The sequence below is a fragment of the Dermacentor silvarum genome, chromosome 7 (assembly GCF_013339745.2).
Source record: "Dermacentor silvarum isolate Dsil-2018 chromosome 7, BIME_Dsil_1.4, whole genome shotgun sequence".
Classification (NCBI taxonomy): domain Eukaryota; kingdom Metazoa; phylum Arthropoda; class Arachnida; order Ixodida; family Ixodidae; genus Dermacentor; species Dermacentor silvarum.
The window spans coordinates 135,094,497-135,113,359 of record NC_051160.1 but is presented as its reverse complement, the minus strand read 5'-3'; the positions used below and the strand labels follow the sequence as shown (position 1 = coordinate 135,113,359).

At 47.3% G+C, this 18,863-nt stretch overlaps 2 protein-coding genes across 8 annotated transcripts in view; both read left to right on the top strand.

Moving 5' to 3' along the window:
• The window catches only part of LOC119458466 (cytochrome P450 2C15-like), a 419,645-nt gene that overhangs the window by 212,727 nt on the left and 188,055 nt on the right, over positions 1 to 18,863 (top strand). The window lies entirely within an intron of this gene.
• LOC119458469 (cytochrome P450 2B19-like) overlaps positions 1 to 18,863 on the top strand; it is a 261,264-nt gene that overhangs the window by 212,736 nt on the left and 29,665 nt on the right. The window contains exon 6 of one of the 3 annotated variants that reach the window (XM_049671229.1): positions 18,486 to 18,790. The exons of the other annotated variants lie outside the window; for them this stretch is intronic. Coding sequence (XP_049527186.1) covers positions 18,486 to 18,790 — 305 coding nt within the window. The remainder of the gene's footprint in view (positions 1 to 18,485; positions 18,791 to 18,863) is intronic. 3 annotated transcript variants of the gene reach the window in all.

Here is an 18,863-nt window from a genome sequence, read left to right as displayed (position 1 = left end):
CACTCTCCTCTTACATTCGCTGAGCTCATAGTGACATTGAGTGGCCCTTTTGGTTCCAATATCTACCCGCTATATGACAGCCCTATGGAAGTTCGCAAAATTTCGACATTCAGACTGGCATTTCAACTGAACTTCCTCCATAGCCACTTCCTACACAAAATTGGAATCCTTCCTACATAAATGGCAATCCGCATTGTTTGTTTTGTTTTGTTTGTTTGTACAATTTGTTTTGTACAACGTAGCTTCAATGTGATGACTTATGGATGCGTTCGAATTTAAAATGAGTTACTTTTTTAAAAGATTCCTTATCAGTATGGCGTCACATCACCGACAATTTGATTCTATTTCATCTTTCCATGATAATCAATATTTCATGGGTTACCTTCACTACTAGTCAGTCATAGTTCTTTAACCTATATAAAAGTGATGCAACCACCATCACGATAGTTATGATAAGAATAAACAGAGGGAAAACGTGGAAAGAACAGGACAGTTTTCACGTTTCAATTTTTTGGTAAGATGATTTTTTTATATACATACAAGTTGAGGTGCTCTAAATTTCCCTTAGTCATTCGTCTGCAAAATCACTGAAATTCTTTGCACAAGAAGATTCTGTACCGTAGTTAAAAATGTTTTTATAAACAGATAGATGTGTCTCAAGGCTTTTCATTGAGATGAGTGGACATCACGCCGGAGTGCTGGGACAAAGAAACATCACCCTTCAAATTGTCTTCTCAGATTTATACGGGGCATGTCAGCACTGTACACAGACAACGATATTAGTTGTGTTTCTTCCCGCTGCCAATTATTGGCCTGTAACTTCAGCATGAGGTCTCTGATTTACATTTAACTTACACTTACCGCGGAGTCATTTTTGACGTAATGACAACATCAGCGATAGAACAATTTATTGGTGCTTCAAAATTCTGAAAATGCGCTTCTCAAAACATCTCGTTTGACCCACACAGGATGGCGGTCGTCGCTCTGGAAGTAGAAATAAAGCAAAAGCACAGGGTGGTTGTGGCGCTAGCCTTACCACAACACGTTCCTTTCTACGTGCTCACTGCTTGCTGGTTTCCCTCATCTTAATGGTGAGGGGGAGCGGGAGGTCGGTCATCATGCATAGGACAAAGTATTTTTGTCGAAAAGGCTAGTGCGAGTATTTCGCATATCATCTCTTTCAGCCAAGAATAACAATAGAAGGTTAACAAGAAATTAAACAAAAATCCCAGGGCTGCGCGGCACACGCACCACATTCACAGCGTAAGCTGGTGGAGCAGCTCAAGAGTAGCTCCAATTTGGGCATCACGCACGACAGGGTCTTCGCGGCAGTCTCTTCGCCTCGTTTTGACGAGAACGATGTGAACTGTCCGCCCGGCGTCGTCGACGAGCTGCGGCTTGTAGTGCTCTCTGCACAGCAGTCTGCTGATCCAGATCAAGTCTTACAACAGCAACTTACATGTCAGGCGCCGCGCGTTTGCAGGCACATTAACTAGATGGCACCACCATACTGGCGGAGGCTCGGCAGCTCGGGAACGCGTTGATTGCGCGCCTCGTTTGAATCGAATATCTTCATCTGCGCCAGCGGACGCTGAGTTTGCAGGCATCTTACCTAGATGGCGCCACCATACTGGCGGAGGCTCGAGTCATTTCCCCCTGCGTGCTTGCAATATAGGGTATTTTCCGCATCCCGATAGCAAGCGCTTGCGTGGCTCAGTGTTAGAGTATCTGGCTCCCACGCAGCCTGCGCGTGTTCGATGCCGGCGGAAACCGTGTACTTTTTTAGCGTTTCCAGCTAGAACGGTCATGCGGCGGACGCCGCCGGCGGCGGCATCATCGCGACCCGCAACGGCTATTGGAATGAGTCCATAACAGCTTACGCTGTAAAAAATTGTGCGTTTTAGGCATTGTGTGGCTGTTTGCTATTGGCACTCTCAACGATGATCCCTTTACATAGTAGCATAGCAGGCCTATATTGGGAACTAGGACGCCCCATTGAAAATGAGGTGACCACAGCCAATCATGGATCATGCCAGCCTTGGAGATGAACGAACTCAGATAGCAGTGAGACATAACTACACTGAGTACAGAAATCCTGGCTGTTGACTCCTGTCACTTCAAATGGCTCCACAATGGCCATTATTGGCTTTTAAGGATTCTCGCTCAGCATGTCGGCTGCCTGCCGGAGAAATTCAACGGCCTGAATGGCATCTGACCATAGGCACCGCTTATTTCCCTTTGTCTCACATAGTGATTCTGTGTTATCGGTTGTCCCCCGCCAAAGAGAATGGCTTTGGCGCCATTCGTGTAAGGCGATTAGGACAGTGTACGGCTTCGCCTACAGTGTTTGACTGGAACCTGATACCCTGAAATAAATGTTCCAAACGTTGATGAGGGTTTGGCGATGACAAACTTAGGCACCCAAACACATACAGTGAGGTTGGTAATGTATAGAAAGACTCCAAATCATGTTTTGAAATGCGTCACCTACCCGCGGTACGTCTGGGCGGGCCGGAAAGAGGGATTTCTGTGTTACTCCTCTTTCTTTTACGCCCTTGGCAACAATGTATTTCATCATCGCTCTTGACCAAGCCCTTGAAAAAAAATCACAGCATATCCACCAAGTGAATGATGATGAGTGGGCAAAGCACCGGGGGATCATTCGGGTAAACCACAGCTACGGACGAGAGATAAGGAGAGCGCGCGTCGGGAACGAGGGAGACAGAGAGCGCGCGTCGGGAACGAACGCCCTTGTTCAATGCAGCGCCGCTAGCTACGGCCGAGAAAGAGAGCGCGCGTCGGGAACGAACGCCCTTGTGCACCGCAGCGCCTCTAGCTACGGACGAGAAAGAAAGAGAGCGCGCGTCGGGAACGAGAGAAAGAGAACGCGCGTCGGGAACGAACGCCCTTGTGCACCGCAGCGCACCTAGCTACACTGAACTTTTCCTAAAAGATCTTAGAAGCGCAACGCTGCATAAACGAACCTTTTTTCAACTTCACTGGGCCCCCTGAAGATGATTACTGGGACGCTCTGTGATTTTTGTCAAGGAGGGTTATTTCACTGTACAGTTTGGTTTCTCTCGACGTGAAGCAAATACACTTGTCACTTGATTTCTATGCTTTGACCACCTCATTTTTTAAACTCTTTTCATTGCCACAAATACTGAGCAGTTCACTTATCCCGCATTGCACGTGCTTACATAGTTTAGAAGTGTTGTATAAACATTTGGGTGAAAGTTATGAATACGCAAGAAAGGATTACCAATTACATATAGTAAATATTTGCACACTATAATAAACAAAGCCTTTGTCACAGAATAGGGCGGAACAGGCGTCCGACTCGTCCCACCATCATGCTGTCCTATTCCTCCCAAGTACACGAGACAGCACAAAATGACTTTTCAGAAGGTGTAAGCATTGATAAACAGCGTCAGAAAGCACTCCAGAAATGCAAGGTTTCCATAATTTTGGTCGTCCTCAAACCTGATCCCCTGTTTTTGGCAAGAGAGCGGCAACAACAAAACTGCTATTTACGGCTTTCTGAAGTCGAAAATGTGATTTACCGTTCGCTTTCACTACATGTATAGGCATTGGTAGAGTGTATCCTTGAGGGTTTCCTCAGCTAAAAGCTGCAATGATGTGAAAACTATTTTCAGCTTCCCACTACTGAAATTGTCCCTTTCTTTCTGCCTCTAACTTGTAATTTAGAATTTTGAAATCGGCGTGCACTTTCATAAGCCACAAATGGCATTCTAGACGCCTGTCTGTCAAATAAGTTTACGCAGCCATGGTTAGATTTCTATGGTTAGATTTCTATGGAGTCGTGCGCTTGAGCATGGGAACGCTAAATGGACTCAACACTGCCTACTGCGGCCCTTCTCATGCGCGTGCATACAAACCGTGCACTTAGCGTGCTCTAATGCAACACTAAAATATGATCGGGCGTACCTCAATACGGTTTACCTACTTACTGGCGCGTTGATTAATTGCAGCTACTGGATCAATTTTTTACGCCAAGGCAGATCACAACCTGACAAAAAGATTAGGCTCTGAGCTTTCAAAACAAGCGCTACGCATCCTAAACCAAGCCCCTCACTCACTTGAAGAGCAAATCACTCTCGTCTGGTTCCCAGCGCACGCTGGCGACGTACATCCGCACTTCACCAACCTCAACGAGGTCGCTCACTCCGTAGCTCGAGGCCTTGTCAACCGTGCCGGAGACAGCGCACGTGCACCAGCGGAACGCGATCGCCTCACCAGCTACAACGACCTCACGAAATCATTCTATCTCAACAGAAGAACCTTCCCCATCCCTCATCACAAGCTAAACAGAGCACAGGCAACCACCCTTCGCCTCTTACAGACAAACACATACCCCTCACTAACACGTTACCACAGGATCTACCCAGACACCTACCCTAGTAACATTTGCAAGATCTGTAAGACTGAGGTAGCATCGCTTCCCCACATGCTATGGGAATGTAAAAACCAATATCCGACAAATAATACCGTGACCCTCTCGTCGAGATGGCACGCCGCCCTGCGCAGCTCCCAACTCGACGACCAACTCTGGGCTACCCAGCAAGCCTGCGAGGCGGCGAAGAGGCAAGACCTCGATGTCCCCACGTGGGAGGCCTAGGCCCAGCCAACTAAACTGCTGGTTTAAATAAAAGTTTGTTCCTCCTCCTCCTGAGAGTGATTTCCGGCCGTGCGGTGACATGAAAAATGTTTACCTATGCTTGTTTACAATGCGCCGGGTGAAAGAACGTGTAGGTGTTGTGTAGCGCTGCAGACTTAGCAAAATTATCGGATACATCACATCGTAGTTTCAACTGCTACTCCCATAACGAATATACTCGAAGTTGCCTGGCCGTCAGTTCTTTTGTCGATAATGAGATCACCTCGGTGCTCATTTTCGGACGCCATCCTGCATGGCGCAGCTCTTAAAATAGCGAGCTTTTTATGGATGAACCACACGAAATGCCGTCTTTTCACGCCCGACATGCGGGGACCACCTCGAGTAATGTGAGAACTCTGATCTGTGCAGCCATTTGCGAGGAGCATCGTTTAAAACTTTCCGCTTGAGTATAGCCACCTCTTATGTGCACATACGCGTTCTCTTCCTGCTCCTAGCTTAGAGGCGGCGAAGCCAGCAGCGGCCACCTGGCTTCGGACATGCCCGGAGCTCTATGTATTGAAGCTCTCGCAAGGGATATCCACACCAATTCATTTCTGTCAGGCTCAAAACAATCACCAGAGCTCACTGGAGCGTTTTATTCTGTTCTGACCTTTTTTCAGAGTGAAGCTGTTTAAGCTATCCGTAAATCCGTTATTAGTCCGTGAAAAACAGAGCCGGGCTATGATGTCACCTCACGTTGCCTAGCAACCAGGAGCAGCTGGGATTTGTGACCAGGAGTGACAGATGCTTGACTTGTGCCTTCTCCTGTTATAGATCGACTAATCTTGCCCCGCGCAAGCTACTCGTTGCCGCCCGGAATCAGCATATCAACGAAACAATCATCATCTCATCCAACCAGTTCACCGCACCGGAGAAGATTGTGACGCATCCCGTGATGTCACATGGTTTCAGTGCCACCAGAAGCCTTATAAACGCCGAACAGACAGGTTCCACCTGGGATTTGCGGCCACGAGTGACAGATGCTTGGCATTGTGACTTCTCCTGTTATAGATCGACTTATCTTGCCCCGCGCAAGCTGCTCGTTGCCGCCCGGAATCAGCAGATGAATGAAAGAACCGTCAGCTCATCCAGCCAGTTCAACGCACCGGAGAAGACTTTGACGCCTCCCGTGACGTCACATGGTTGCAGCACCCCCTTATAAACGCCGGACAGACGGGTTCTACTTACGATTTGCGGCCACGAGTGACAGATGCTTGACTTGTGCCTTCTCCTGTTATAGGTAGACTGTTTATCTAGTCAGACAATTTGCTTATAATTTTTGTGGATGTGAATCCCCACACTTCTTGCTCCTAGTGTAACAATGGGTGTTGACCTGTGTGCTTACCATGCTCGAATCGGCACGTTTTTTGCGTGCAGCGCACCTAGAAGCTTTAGCCTTGCTCATTTTGGTGCTAAATTAACTGTAATTAACGCATCTTGCCCTAGGCCTTCTTTCCTCCTAATTTCAACGTGCCTCGCCCTGCTCTTGCTTTGCGCGGGGGACGTGGAAGCTAATCCGGACCCTAAAACTGAGGATGTGCTCACCCTCATAAAAGAATGCCATGACGAAACAACAAAAGCCTTGAATGATATCATACAGCATGTGAGTGCCTTGGAGACTCGGTTTGCCACTGTTGAAAAAAACTTTGAATATCGTGTCTAAGTTTAAAGACAACTTCGATGCTGTCACTGAATCTGTGAATGAAGTGAAATCGAATCTATGCAAGACAAGTGGACAGTTGGTTGATGTGGTGGACGACATGAACAATAGATGAGGAGAAACAACCTTATCATGAAAGGCTTTCCTGAAGGTGATCACGAAGGTTACATTGAAACAAAACAAATCGTCAAGAATCTGTTCGCTAATCACCTCACAATTACAACTGGGGATATTGAATGGCGTATAACACCGCTTTGGCCAGCGTCGTCCCGGTTTTCAGCGTCCAATCATTGTTAAGTTTTTAAACTTTAAATCCATAATAGATGCGCTGCGCAACTCATAAAAGCTTAAAGTTAGCTTGGAGTCACCAAAAGTTTGGATTGAAGAAGATTTTCTCCGAGTGTTCAGTTTGCACGGAAAAAGCTGCGGGAGTTCGCCAAGAGCAATCGCACACACAACGAACGGATTCTGTGCGCTTTAGCAAACTTCATCTACAAGGCACAGTTTACCACTTCGACTCCGCCAGGGGCATGGTAGTTCAAACATCAAGACCTGTACGATCTGCCGAATGATGTTCAGCGCTACAGTACAAGGCTCCTTCACCCATAGATTCATTTTCGATGTTATTGGCTAACTTTCGTAGCATATACCATAAGACTGACATTTTAAAAACCATCGTGCACACGTGTTCTGCAGATATAAATATCGGTACCGATACGTGGCTTTCGGAGGACGTCGCCAGCAGTGAGCTTTCGTTACCATCATCATTCGTCATCTTCCGCAAAGCAGAATCGGCTGCCGAGGTAGCGACGTAGTTATTGTGAATAACGAATTATACCTCCCCTCTCATATTCCAGTAGGCTCTCGTCTCGAAAGTCTGGGCCTCTTGTCATATTGGTCACGTCGCTTGTATCATTGGCGCTTGTTATCCATCCCCCGACAGCAATACAGAGATCAGATTTTCTTAGCGACGCCAATGACCAAGTCATGCAAAAATTTCCGAATTCTCTTTTCTTCTTAGGCGTTAATTTTAATTGTCCAGAAATTGACTAGTCCATTTTCTCTACCCATAATTATATTAATCGGCCTGAATGTATTCGCTTTCTTCAGTTGCTTCTTTAACGAAACTTAACACAACTTGAGCATGAACCCTCGCGGAAGGATCGCGTTTTAGATCTAGTTCTAACTAACAGTCCTGTATTTGCTAACACACGCGTGCTTGAAGAAATCAGTGATCTAGGGCTGTCCATTGCTTGGTTTCACTTCCACCTGCAAACAAATCAAAAACTAAAAAAATAACTGCTCAACTACACGCGTGCCGACATAACGAAGTTGAACAGTATGCTACAGGATATTGCAGCCGATTTTGATGAGTAATTTGACGACCGTACAACTTATGAAAATGGTGCCTGTTTCGGAACAAACTAAAAGAAATTGAAAGTGCTTGCGTGCCTAAAGTAAAAATAACTTCTAGAACAGATGACCCATGGTTCACTCGAGACGTGAATCGTTCCCTTAACAAGAAGAAATAGATTTACAGGAAAGCGAGTCGCTCAAACTGTCCTCAAGATTGGGCAGCCTGCGAAAACGTTGCTGTTTTAACACAAAGTGTCATTCTCCAAGCTAAAGACAAATACTTTAATGATACGCGCCATAACCTTATGAAAACGGACCCCAAAAATTTTTGGAATATCGTGAACCCTAAAAGTATCCTCTCAATACCGGTATTGACGAGGGAAGACGGCAGCACTTTAGCGGTTGAGCAATGTGGTGAAAAATTTAATAAACACTTCACTGAAGTATTCACTAATGAACTTCGATTAAATGATTCGCTGTCGCTGTCACAGCTGTCCTTTTCGCACCCTTTTCCATCACTCCTAATTACGGAACACGGCGTTGCTAGCGCCATCAATCGACTTCCACTCAAAACCAGTCCCGGACCCGATCTAACCTTCCATCATTCCTCTAACCTGCTCGCATCAATCTCCCAGCAATCCCTTTATTCTGGCTGTAATACCGGACGACTGGAAATCTGCATATGTGATTCCTATATTCAAATCTGGGGTGCTATGCAGGATGCGCCGAGTTTCTCGTTCGCACGAGTTTTACCCGAGTTTGCTCGATGGCAGTCAGTGAACGGAGATAGCAGGGAACGTGCACAAACAGCAGGCTAAAATAAATGTCGAGATAAAGCCGCGTATGACAGCATGAGCGCACCCTGCGCGGCACAGTGCTTCCGCGCTTCAAGCACAGAAGACTGCGCAACAAAACGCGCCAGCGCCGCGTATTGTTATCAACGTATTATCGCAATTTAGCAATACCGTCACTGTCCCGCTGTCTATCTGCACACTTGCCGTGAGCCGTTTGCCACGCCTTTCTCGGGCGCGTCAAGGGCGTGCCTCCTCTTTCGGGCATTATCTGTCTATCCTCCGTCGAATGCGAACGGGGCACATGCGGTGCATTCTTGCACCTACACTTTCCCTCAATCGAATACGTTAAGCTACAACAAATAAAATAACAAACATTTTATTTCTTAAAGTATCGGTTTTTCGTTTTGAATGCTATAAATTTGCGATGACAAACGGAGATAGACCGAATTATGAAATTTTGCACTTTTTTGCCGTGAGTGGCGACAGTGAGCCGAAAGCTTACAAGCGGATACATTCTAGAGGGTCACACGCACGAGGGAGTTCATGCGGTGAGCAGTCGCCAGGGGCGCTGCAGTGCTATGTTCGATAAAGTCAGTCATGACAACGATCTGCCCATTCCCTGTCTAATAGGGGAATGGCAACGCAGCGCTGCAGCATGGCTGTTCACCGCAGGTGCTTCACTGCGGCGGCTATTAAGGCCGCCACTTTACCAACTGAAACGACACTCTAGCCACAGAGACGGGAGCAACGGCTGTAGCCTGTCGCTTCAAAATGGTTGTGCGGTATTCTAGGTCCGTAGTGACGCAGCACAGTGAAAATGCGGCAGTTTATCTGCGTGCGCGAAGCCTCCGCGATGCGTTGAGATGAAGAGAGTGCTGCCCAGCGACACAATACATTGCTTGTTATCGCTTGCCCAGTGAAGGTGCCTCCGTGCGCATGTACGCAGGATTTGAGTGTTTTGTTCACTCCAATGTGCTTGCCGATTGCCTCTGCTGCTGAGCTAACAGCGATCGCAGATGGATATCGCAACGACAGCGCAGCAATCGCATTTTGGCGGGTGAGGGCTGTTGTGTGCAGTTAGGAAGTTGGACTTCGAACGCAGGAAGGTGTTGCAACTGTTTTGGTGTGCCATGCTTGCGATAGAGAAATGCCATCGCACTGGGTCTAGAAAAGCGAGCGTTTCTCGACGCTGACCGTGTTTGTGAGACTGCGGCTCTGATACATCACCGATGACAGAGCAGCCATCTCAAACGACAGCTGCAATACGTTGTCGTTGGAAAACACTACGCACTGCTCAGCATCGTCGTCCACCACGGCGCATCGAGGCCTTGCAAGCAGTTACAGTGGCGTGCCGATAATTTTTCCTATGCTCTACATCGCCACAATGCAAGCAATGAAACAGTGTTGTGAGGCCATGACAGTGCAAGAAGACATATGCATAAGCCAGCGAAAGTCGACGCTTTGTTTTTGATAGTGGTGCTCAGTAAGTACATCACCGATAACAGTTTTGCGTGTGTTATTTCGGCGGTCAAGATTGTTGATGCCTTTCCGCTCCGCACCACGTCGCTGTTGCCGAAAAATAAGTTCGGCGTGGCCCAAACGTGGTCGGCGCACACACAAGTTACATGCCTCGCGTGGGGCGTGATCTATGATTTTGGTTGACAGGCGAACTCGTGCGAAACTCGTACATCGCGAAAGCCCCCTCGAGTTGAACTCGGGAACATGGCGGCGGCAGCAGCAGCCTGTGTCATCCCATCCAGCGGCAGCAAGCGTCAATATGACCGTCTGGACCAGTTCACCTACATGACCGACGTAGAGTTTCAGCGTCATTTTTGCCTTTACAAAACGTCAGTGCTCTGGCTGTGTGACGAGTTAGGCGAAGGCCCTCGTCTTCGCCTATGCTTTCCGAGCACAGACTGGTGTGACTAGGCTGCGGAGGAAAAGTTCGTGCGATCGCTTCGGCTCTCTCCAGCTTCAAGCGCTGTTCGTCCACCGCTCCCCAGCCCCAGGCCAGGTCCGGCGGCGTCATTGGAGTACTGGGGCACCTGCGAGCACCTGGAGTTCAACCCGGACCAACCAACCTGCCCAGGCGAAGTGATCACATTATATAGGAAGACTCAGAATGGACGCCGGGCTGCCTTCCGGTGAAACAGGTGTTGAAAGCAGTTTTCGTAGTTACACGGTACCGCTGCACGGCACGGGCAGAGAGGTGAAGGAAGTTACTTCGCCAACACGGACTGCCTCGGCCATCCGAACGACCACCTCTCCAGGCGACAAATTATTGGCTCATGCACTACATGAGCAAAAGCATAGACATATGGCTGTTGAAGGACATGACCGGCGACTTGTTTCCTCTATCGGAACACGCCATCGCCGACTGGAGGAACAACCCCCATGAGGTCGCGAGGGACGAGCTGCTGGCGCGACGTCCACTCAGTGGCCCCGGGAAGATAGCGCAAATTGACGAGTGCCTTCTTCGCGGCGAGCAAATGTACAATCGAGGCCGCCTAATGACGGGCGACAACGTTCAGCCGAGCCGCCAAAATTACGGCGGTGTTAAAGATGGTGGCCCATGGGTCTTCGGCATGTTCTGCGCGACCAAAGGGGTGCTGTGACTTTTCAAGGTCGACCGACGAATGGCGGCGACATTAGGAGCCATTATTACAGCCAATGTTCAACCGGGGACCATTAATATTGACTAATTGGCCGCATACAACTGTATCCCAAATTTAGTGGATGCTAATGGGGCTATGTATCAATCTGCATTAGGAGGCAGTCAACCACAGCGTGAACTTTGCGGACCCCATCACGGGCGTTCACAGGCAAAGAGTGGAAAGTTACTGTAAAAAAAAAAGTGAAGCGCCACCTCGTCAGCGGTGGGTACACGGCAACTGCACCGATGCTGGAGTCCCACCTGAGATGGATATGGTGGCACTCAACGGCCACGTGCGCTGCAAAGACCCTTTCTTGCGTTTGTTAGAACCCACGGATCGCTCGGGCTACCCAGTATAAAATTCTTTCTTTCTTACGGTTGTTAGAAGCCATCGCTCGGCGCTATCCAGTATGAAGGTGCATCATAAAGTAAAAGAAAATAAAGCGTATGCTTCTGACCCTTGTATGAGTGCTTTCCGGTATTCCTGAGTGCTAACACGGTAAGCGCGCGGCAAACCACTTCTGCGCTAGCCGACGCTCACTTCGTCTCGCAGCCTTACTTTCGCGCGAGCGATGAGCGATCTGTTTAAAGCCTAGTGTGAAAACCAGGCGCACACCAATCTGTGCTCGGAAATGCTAGCGCAAGCACGTAGCGAGCCGCGCCAATCCAATTCAGAGAAAAAAAAAAAAAGAGGGCGAGCGTCCCCTCGTGGTATAACACGAAACGTATTAAACTACGAATTACTCTAATACACATTCAGTGTACACCTCGTAATCTTTAACATGCTTATAACCCACGTTAGTGTGACTAATAATATTGTACTGAATGCATTTATTTCATAACTTGCTTGTGCCTGTAATACACTCAGTGGAACGACAAACAAGTGAAAGAAGGCACGACCATGCACCGACCGTATCATCACGTGAGCCCCAGTTTGTTGACCGCCCATATGGCAACGCCCAAGGGATGATAGCCACCCAGAGGGAATCTAGATAAACCAATGAAACTGGAGGCGTGCCGACGGACAAACTTTGTCTTGTTACCATTAGTTCTTTCATCTTGGGGCGTCGCCAGAGCTCGTGAAGATCCGGAGTTTCGCCAAACTCGGCGCATCCTGCATAGCACCCCTGGCAACAGCAATCGCCCTAACAGCTACAGGCCGATTTCACTTACGTCCATTTCGTGTAAGGTACTAGAGCACATCACATATTCACAGGTTATTGGTCATCTGGGCCGTAGTAATTTACTTCTCAACACCCAGCATGGTCTCAGCGAAAAGTTACCATGCCAGACACAACTTTTCCAACTTGTGACAGACCTACACACAGCACTACATATGTCCGCCTACATCGATGCCATTTTCACAGACTTTTCAAAGACTTTAGACCGTGTTCCCCATAATCGACTAATGTTAAAAATACATAATTTGGGTCTCGACGAGAGAACGACAGCTTGGATCGAAGAATTTCTAAACAGTCGGTGTCAGTGAGTTAAACATAAGGATTACATATGTAAACCGACACGAGTAACATCTGGGGTGCTGCAAGGGAGTGTGCTGGGTCCTCTCCTATTTTTAGTATACATTAATGACACAGCCTCTAACATAAGTTCGTCAATCCGTTTTTTCGCGGACGACTGTGTTATTTATACGAAAATAACTTGCATGGCCGATGTCGCAGAACTACAATATGATCTCTCAAGGTTAAAGGAATGGTGCAGTAATTGGCAAATGGAAATTATTTATTTTATTTATTTTATTTATTTCATACTGCAGACCAAGAATTGTTCCAAGCAGGACAGGTACAAGCGGTAGGATAAAAGTACAAACACAAAAGATAACATAGGAAAATATTACGCAATATGGAAACATAACATCAATTAATAGTACGTATGGCCAATTAACAGTACGTAACATGGTAAAAAAATAACGCAAATGGAAATGCGAATTAAGAGTACGTATTAAGGCTCTAAGTTACAGAAAATTGGCTAAGATCAGTTAGACGGTTCCATTCTAACACAGTACGCGGGAAAAAAGAAAACAGAAAAGCGTTAGTTTTAGCAAAGTACGGGGTTAAAGAATGGGCTTGGTGATGACGTGTGTGTTTAGTGGACAGAGGAGATAAATATCCATGTGGGTCAAGGGCTAACTTATGATTAAGAAGTAGGCAAAGAAAGTTGAGGCGGTTCTTTTTTCGTCGTAGTTCAACTTTTTCAATGTTGTTAGCAGCCATGAGTTCAGACGGCGAGTCTGTACTTTTAAATTTAGAGTAAACAAACCTAACTGCCTTTCTTTGTACAGCTTCAACTTTTTTATGTTAGATTTAGTGAAGGGGTCCCGTACAACACAAGAGTATTCTAGTTTAGGTCTTATATAGGTAAAGTAACTGATAAGTTTAATGTTAGAAGGAGAATTTCTAAGCTTATGCTTTAGAAAACACAACTTACGAAAGGCGGCAGAACATATGTTGTCTATGTGTAGGTTCAAGACAGGTCATTAGTTATTGTTAAAAATCAAAAATAAAGAACCAAACACTTCAAGTTTACTAACATTTCTTCTGCATGCTCAAACTCTTATAAAGTAAATGGCACAGTAATCGAAAAAGTCACGTCATTTAAGTACCTGGGCGTCATACTTCCGACTTAAGCTGGGCTGCCCACATCGAGCATATTACCAATTAGGCTTTCAAGAAGCTCGGCCTAATTAAACGACGCTTGCATTTCGGTAATAAAGATACAAGACTGCACGCTTTCAAATCATTGATTCGGCCCTCTTTATAATATGCTTCTATCATATGGAATCCTCACCTGACAGGTCTTACTAACATGCTCGAAATGTACAAAACAAAACCGCGCGGTTTGTCACGTCATCCTATTCACGTTTCATAAGCGTTTCATCACTAAGCGACGAACGCTTGACTGTAAATGTGCAAGGTGTGAACTGTGAACTTCTCTCTTCCTTCTCCTCTTTCAATCCCTTCTCCCCCTTCCCCAGTGCAGGGTAGCCTACCGGGCTCAGCCTGGTTAACCTCCCTGCCTTTCCCTTATAACTTTTTTCTCTCTCTCTCTTCATCACTAAAAGCTGAACTTAATTTAGCTACGCTTGTCACGCGCAGGCGATATGCTCAACTATCGTTTTTTACTGACACAGCAACACAACGTTCGCCCAATCACACATTTTCCCAGCCCCTCATACGACAACCCGTCTCTATCATGCGCACAAAGTGTCACCGATTTTCGCCCGGAAGAAGAAGTACCAAAATTCGCCTTTATTATTGTGCATAAACTAATGGAACTCCCTGCCGTCCAACATCGCCGAGATGTCAGATGCTTAAATGTTTCACTCAGCGCGGATGGGCTATTTACAAAATGGAAAACATTGCTAACCTGTATCTGTCCGTCTTTGTTTGATATACGGTATTTGTACGCTGTATGTATGCAGTGTTCTTTCCAATGTATTGATGATCAGTGGTTTAACGGCCATATGACAAATCGCTCTGTACTCGTTACCAATATATTTTGTAGATTATTTTTTATCTGTGCTATTCTTGACGCCTTGGTTCAAATTAACTCGCCGTTTGTTTTTCTTTTTTCTTGTTTTCTTGTAAGTATTGTTGCCTTCGATTTCTATTGTTTATACATTATATTTATGTACTCACCTGAAATATCCCCCTATGTAATACCCACTAGGGCTTATGGGGTATTTAAATAAATTTAAAAAATAACCGGACAGAGCCGCGCTTCACCCCGCCAAGCTCCGCCCATCTGCCTACACAGTGCACGCAACCTCGTTAAGGAGAGGGAATGAGAGCATGCGTGCGACGATTGCAATGCTCGGGAGAGAGAAAAAGAAAATGAGAGCGAAATAGAAAGAGAAAGAAAGAAATTGTAGCAGCACCTACAAGGCAACACGCAGAGATGCTGCCGACGCCATTCGCGTTTCCCCGCTTCCCCGCATTCGTGCCGAACGCGCGCAGTGCAGCAGGCGCCTCTGCAGCACTGCAGTAGCAGCAGGCGCCTCTGTTGGCGTCTCGACAGGTTTCCACCAGCCAACGCCGCGGCGAGTGTAGTGGTGCAGCTTGACCGTGACGTCACCGGGGAGATGAAGATCTGAGCCACGGCGTGATGGCGGAAGAACTCTCCTTGACTCTGTGGCGATTACATACACCTTTGACATTGGACGACCAAAGAAGATCCGGACACCCGAAGAAGAAGCCGCCCATCTTGTAGCGCGTCGCGTGGCCAAGCGAGAAGCTACGCTTCGGCAGTGAACCGATTTGGAATACCGTGCCTAGCAGCATTTTGCCTTTCCTAGCAAAAATTTGCCTAGCCTAGTAAAACCTGGAAGAAGCTAGGTCGATCGCCAGCTCCACTGTTTACTCCAGCCTTTCACCACGAGTGCAAGCCGCCCACGTTTTTATTACAGTGTAAGCTGTTATGGGCTCATCCAAGAGCCGTTTCGGTTCGCGATGGTGTCCGCCGCCGCCGCCTCCGCCGCCAGCAGTGGCGGTAGCTGCTATCGCCGGAAATGCGAAAAAAGTACCCAGTTCCCACCGGGATCAAACCCACGCCTTCTGCGTGGGAGTCAGATACTCTGCCACTCAGCCACGCAAGCGCTTGCTGCCAGGTAGCCGAACAATGTCCGATGAGATGCGCTTCCAACGAGGCGCACAATCAATGTGATTCCGATCCTCCGCCAGTATGGTGGCGCCATCTGCTTAACGTGCCTGCAAACGCAGCGTGCCCGACATGTAAGTTACATATAGCAGTTGCATGCGTCATGTAACTGGACCTGGTTAACTCAAGCAGGCTAGGTGACTATTTGTCACCAACCCGTTTTGAACATTCCAATAAACAATCACAATCATCATCATCATCATCGACAACAACAACCTACTTAGCCACAGGTTAAAGTATGTGAGATGTGCGCCACGTATTCTGGATATCTCTTCGGTACACGTTATGGTGTCTTCTCCCAAGGTACGAACCACTGCTGAAGACGTGAATCGTACAACTACGTACGCGGCTACAACCAGGTATCATTGGTTTCTGCAGACTGCTGTGCAAAGAGAATTGCAAGCTGCAGCTTGCCGTCGGCGCTGGGCGGACAGTTCAGATCGCTCTCGTCAAAACGAAGCGATGAGACTTTGCCGCGAAGACACTGTTGGGCGTGGTGCCGAAATTGGAGCTACTCTTTGTTGTATCAGCATGGCGGCCATGGATGCTACGCTGGGCACGATGGAAATGCCGGGGCATGCCGGGACGGCGGCCGAAAGAGTCGCGCAGACGCAGATGGGTAACGAGGCGAAGAACTCTTTATTAGCGTAGACAGCTCCATATATAGGCGGGCGTAGTTACAAACAGTGCCCCCTGCGTGCGGAATATGTGGGTTGCGGAACCGAAACCTCTACATCACATCATCCCCCTTCTTTTAAGTAAGGCGGGGAATGTCAACAGCATTATAGAGTAGTTGAAGTACACAGTAGTGAATAGCAACATATGTATGAGATATGTCCCTATGCAACATTATACAGGGGTAATGGTCACATTAACTATTTATCCGTATCTCTGTCCCCCCTGCGAAAAGGTAACGGTACTTGTGAGAATAGGCACTCGGTAATGTTTTTAGCAAAATAGACAAAATACAATAGATACACTAGTAATACAAATATACATAAAATGGCTAACATCCCCACTAACCTAAAAACACTTACTCACTTTTCACAGTCGTGGCAGTAACAGGCACAATAGACGGCAACTACGCACACAATGGCTAATGGAGCCAATAAGGCAAGCCCAATTAAACTTTTCATGGTCCCGACAACATTGTAAAAAGGCAGACACTCAAGAATATAATGCACACTCAATATATCACTAGGGACCAAATGCTCTTAAATGCTGTGGACTCTTACGGCATCTTTTGGATCGCCGGGGTATCTGAGGCGAGAAATGTGTGGGCCCAGGGCCCTGCATTGGAGCCACTGATGCCTGAATTGGACTCTGTACTCCAGTTACACGCCTATTAGGCGAATTGAAGGCATTATTTTGGCTGGCCATCAAAGCCGGACATTGAATCGGTGTCTGAACAGCAGTATGCTCCATGATATGCTCTGCAGAGGTTGCTGCGAGCGGTGCACATAGACTGGGCACGTTAGTCTGCGTTTGATATGCCTTTTCACCTTTCCTTTTGGCTAGAGACTGTTTAGCTGCAGGAACAGGGATAGTTACCAGAGTAGGAGTTTCGTACGAAAGGGCCTGCGAGTACTGTGTCGAAGGAGGATCTACCGGGAACTGTAAAGGCCGATTTGCATCACTATGTTTCTCCAAATGTACCAGTACCAACTTCGAAGCATTCCAAATGTTGCCATCACTCAACTTAAATGCACGGTCCCCAACCTTTACTAGCATCGTGAAAGGACGTCGATATATAGTATTTTTTTCTGGCAATCTCACTTTAACTTTGTTCACAATCCAAAACTTGGGTGATTTCGCACCCCTTTTTAGGTCGACATAATGTTTCACATTCTGCTGACACCGGAATGTCCTCGTCCGCACAACGCGAGGGCGTTGGAATTGTTAAGTTGCAGATCCGCTATGTCAACAGATGAACGAGGTTGTCTACTGTGTAATAGTCTATCAGGATATAATACTGTCATTGCCTGTGCAGTAAACCTGTATATGCCTAAGAAATATGTGATGGCTTTTTTGAACGGACGGCGTTCAAGATGATACAGCTGAATTTGTTCCTTTAACGTCCTGTTAAACCGCTCGACCTCTGCATTGGCTTGCGGGTAGTAATTAGAGGAACATAGACGCTTAATTCGTCGCTCTGCTAGAAATGTTTCAAACTGTTGCGACTTAAATTGTGGAGCATTGTCCGTTACTATGCGTGTGGGAAACGCTTCTCTACTGAACACTGCAGACGAGAAGGTCATGACAGCGTCTGAAGTGACTTCACGTGCAAAACAGTCTTCTGGCCATTTTGCACGTGAATTGGGTCATTTGTTGTGTCGGCGTGGCGGCCATGGATGCCACGACAGGTACGCGGGAAATGCGGGGGCACGCCGGGCGGCGGCCGAACAAGTCACGCAGACGCAGATGGGTACCGAGGCCAAGAGCACTTTATTAGCGTACACAGCTCTTTATATAGGCGGGCGTAGTTACAAACAGTGCCCCCTGGATGCAGAATTTGTTGGTTTCGGAACCGAAACCTCTACATCACACTCTTGAGCCGCTCCACCAGCTTACAGTGTGACTGTGCTGCATGTGCCGCGCAGGCCTGTGACTTTTTTTTTTCTTACTGACGAGGTTTCTCAGTGAATTTTCTCTTCACATGCATCTTCACAGGTCCCGTTGCAGGGGTTGATGAAACAATTAGAGGAAACCAATGGCCAGCCAACATCAGTTCGCCAGTACATCATGCCCTGTGTGGTCGCCAGCGTTGCCTCATTGTTTTTCCCGCCGACACTGTACCGCGCAGGCGGCACCCTACAGCGTATGACGCAAGTTCTGGGCAAGCTGGCCGTTCCCTTATTCATGGGCCAACAGTTCGAGACGACACCAGCCCTGCTCCGGAGAGTATTGCAGCGCTTGCCGTTCACTAGAACTGGCAAAGTTTGTGCTCTTATGAACAAGTATACAGACTTTATTAGGTAAGCCAGTAACGCCATGGCAACGTTTATTTTTCTGCGCCTTGTAAGACGATCTTTTATAGCGAAGCTATAT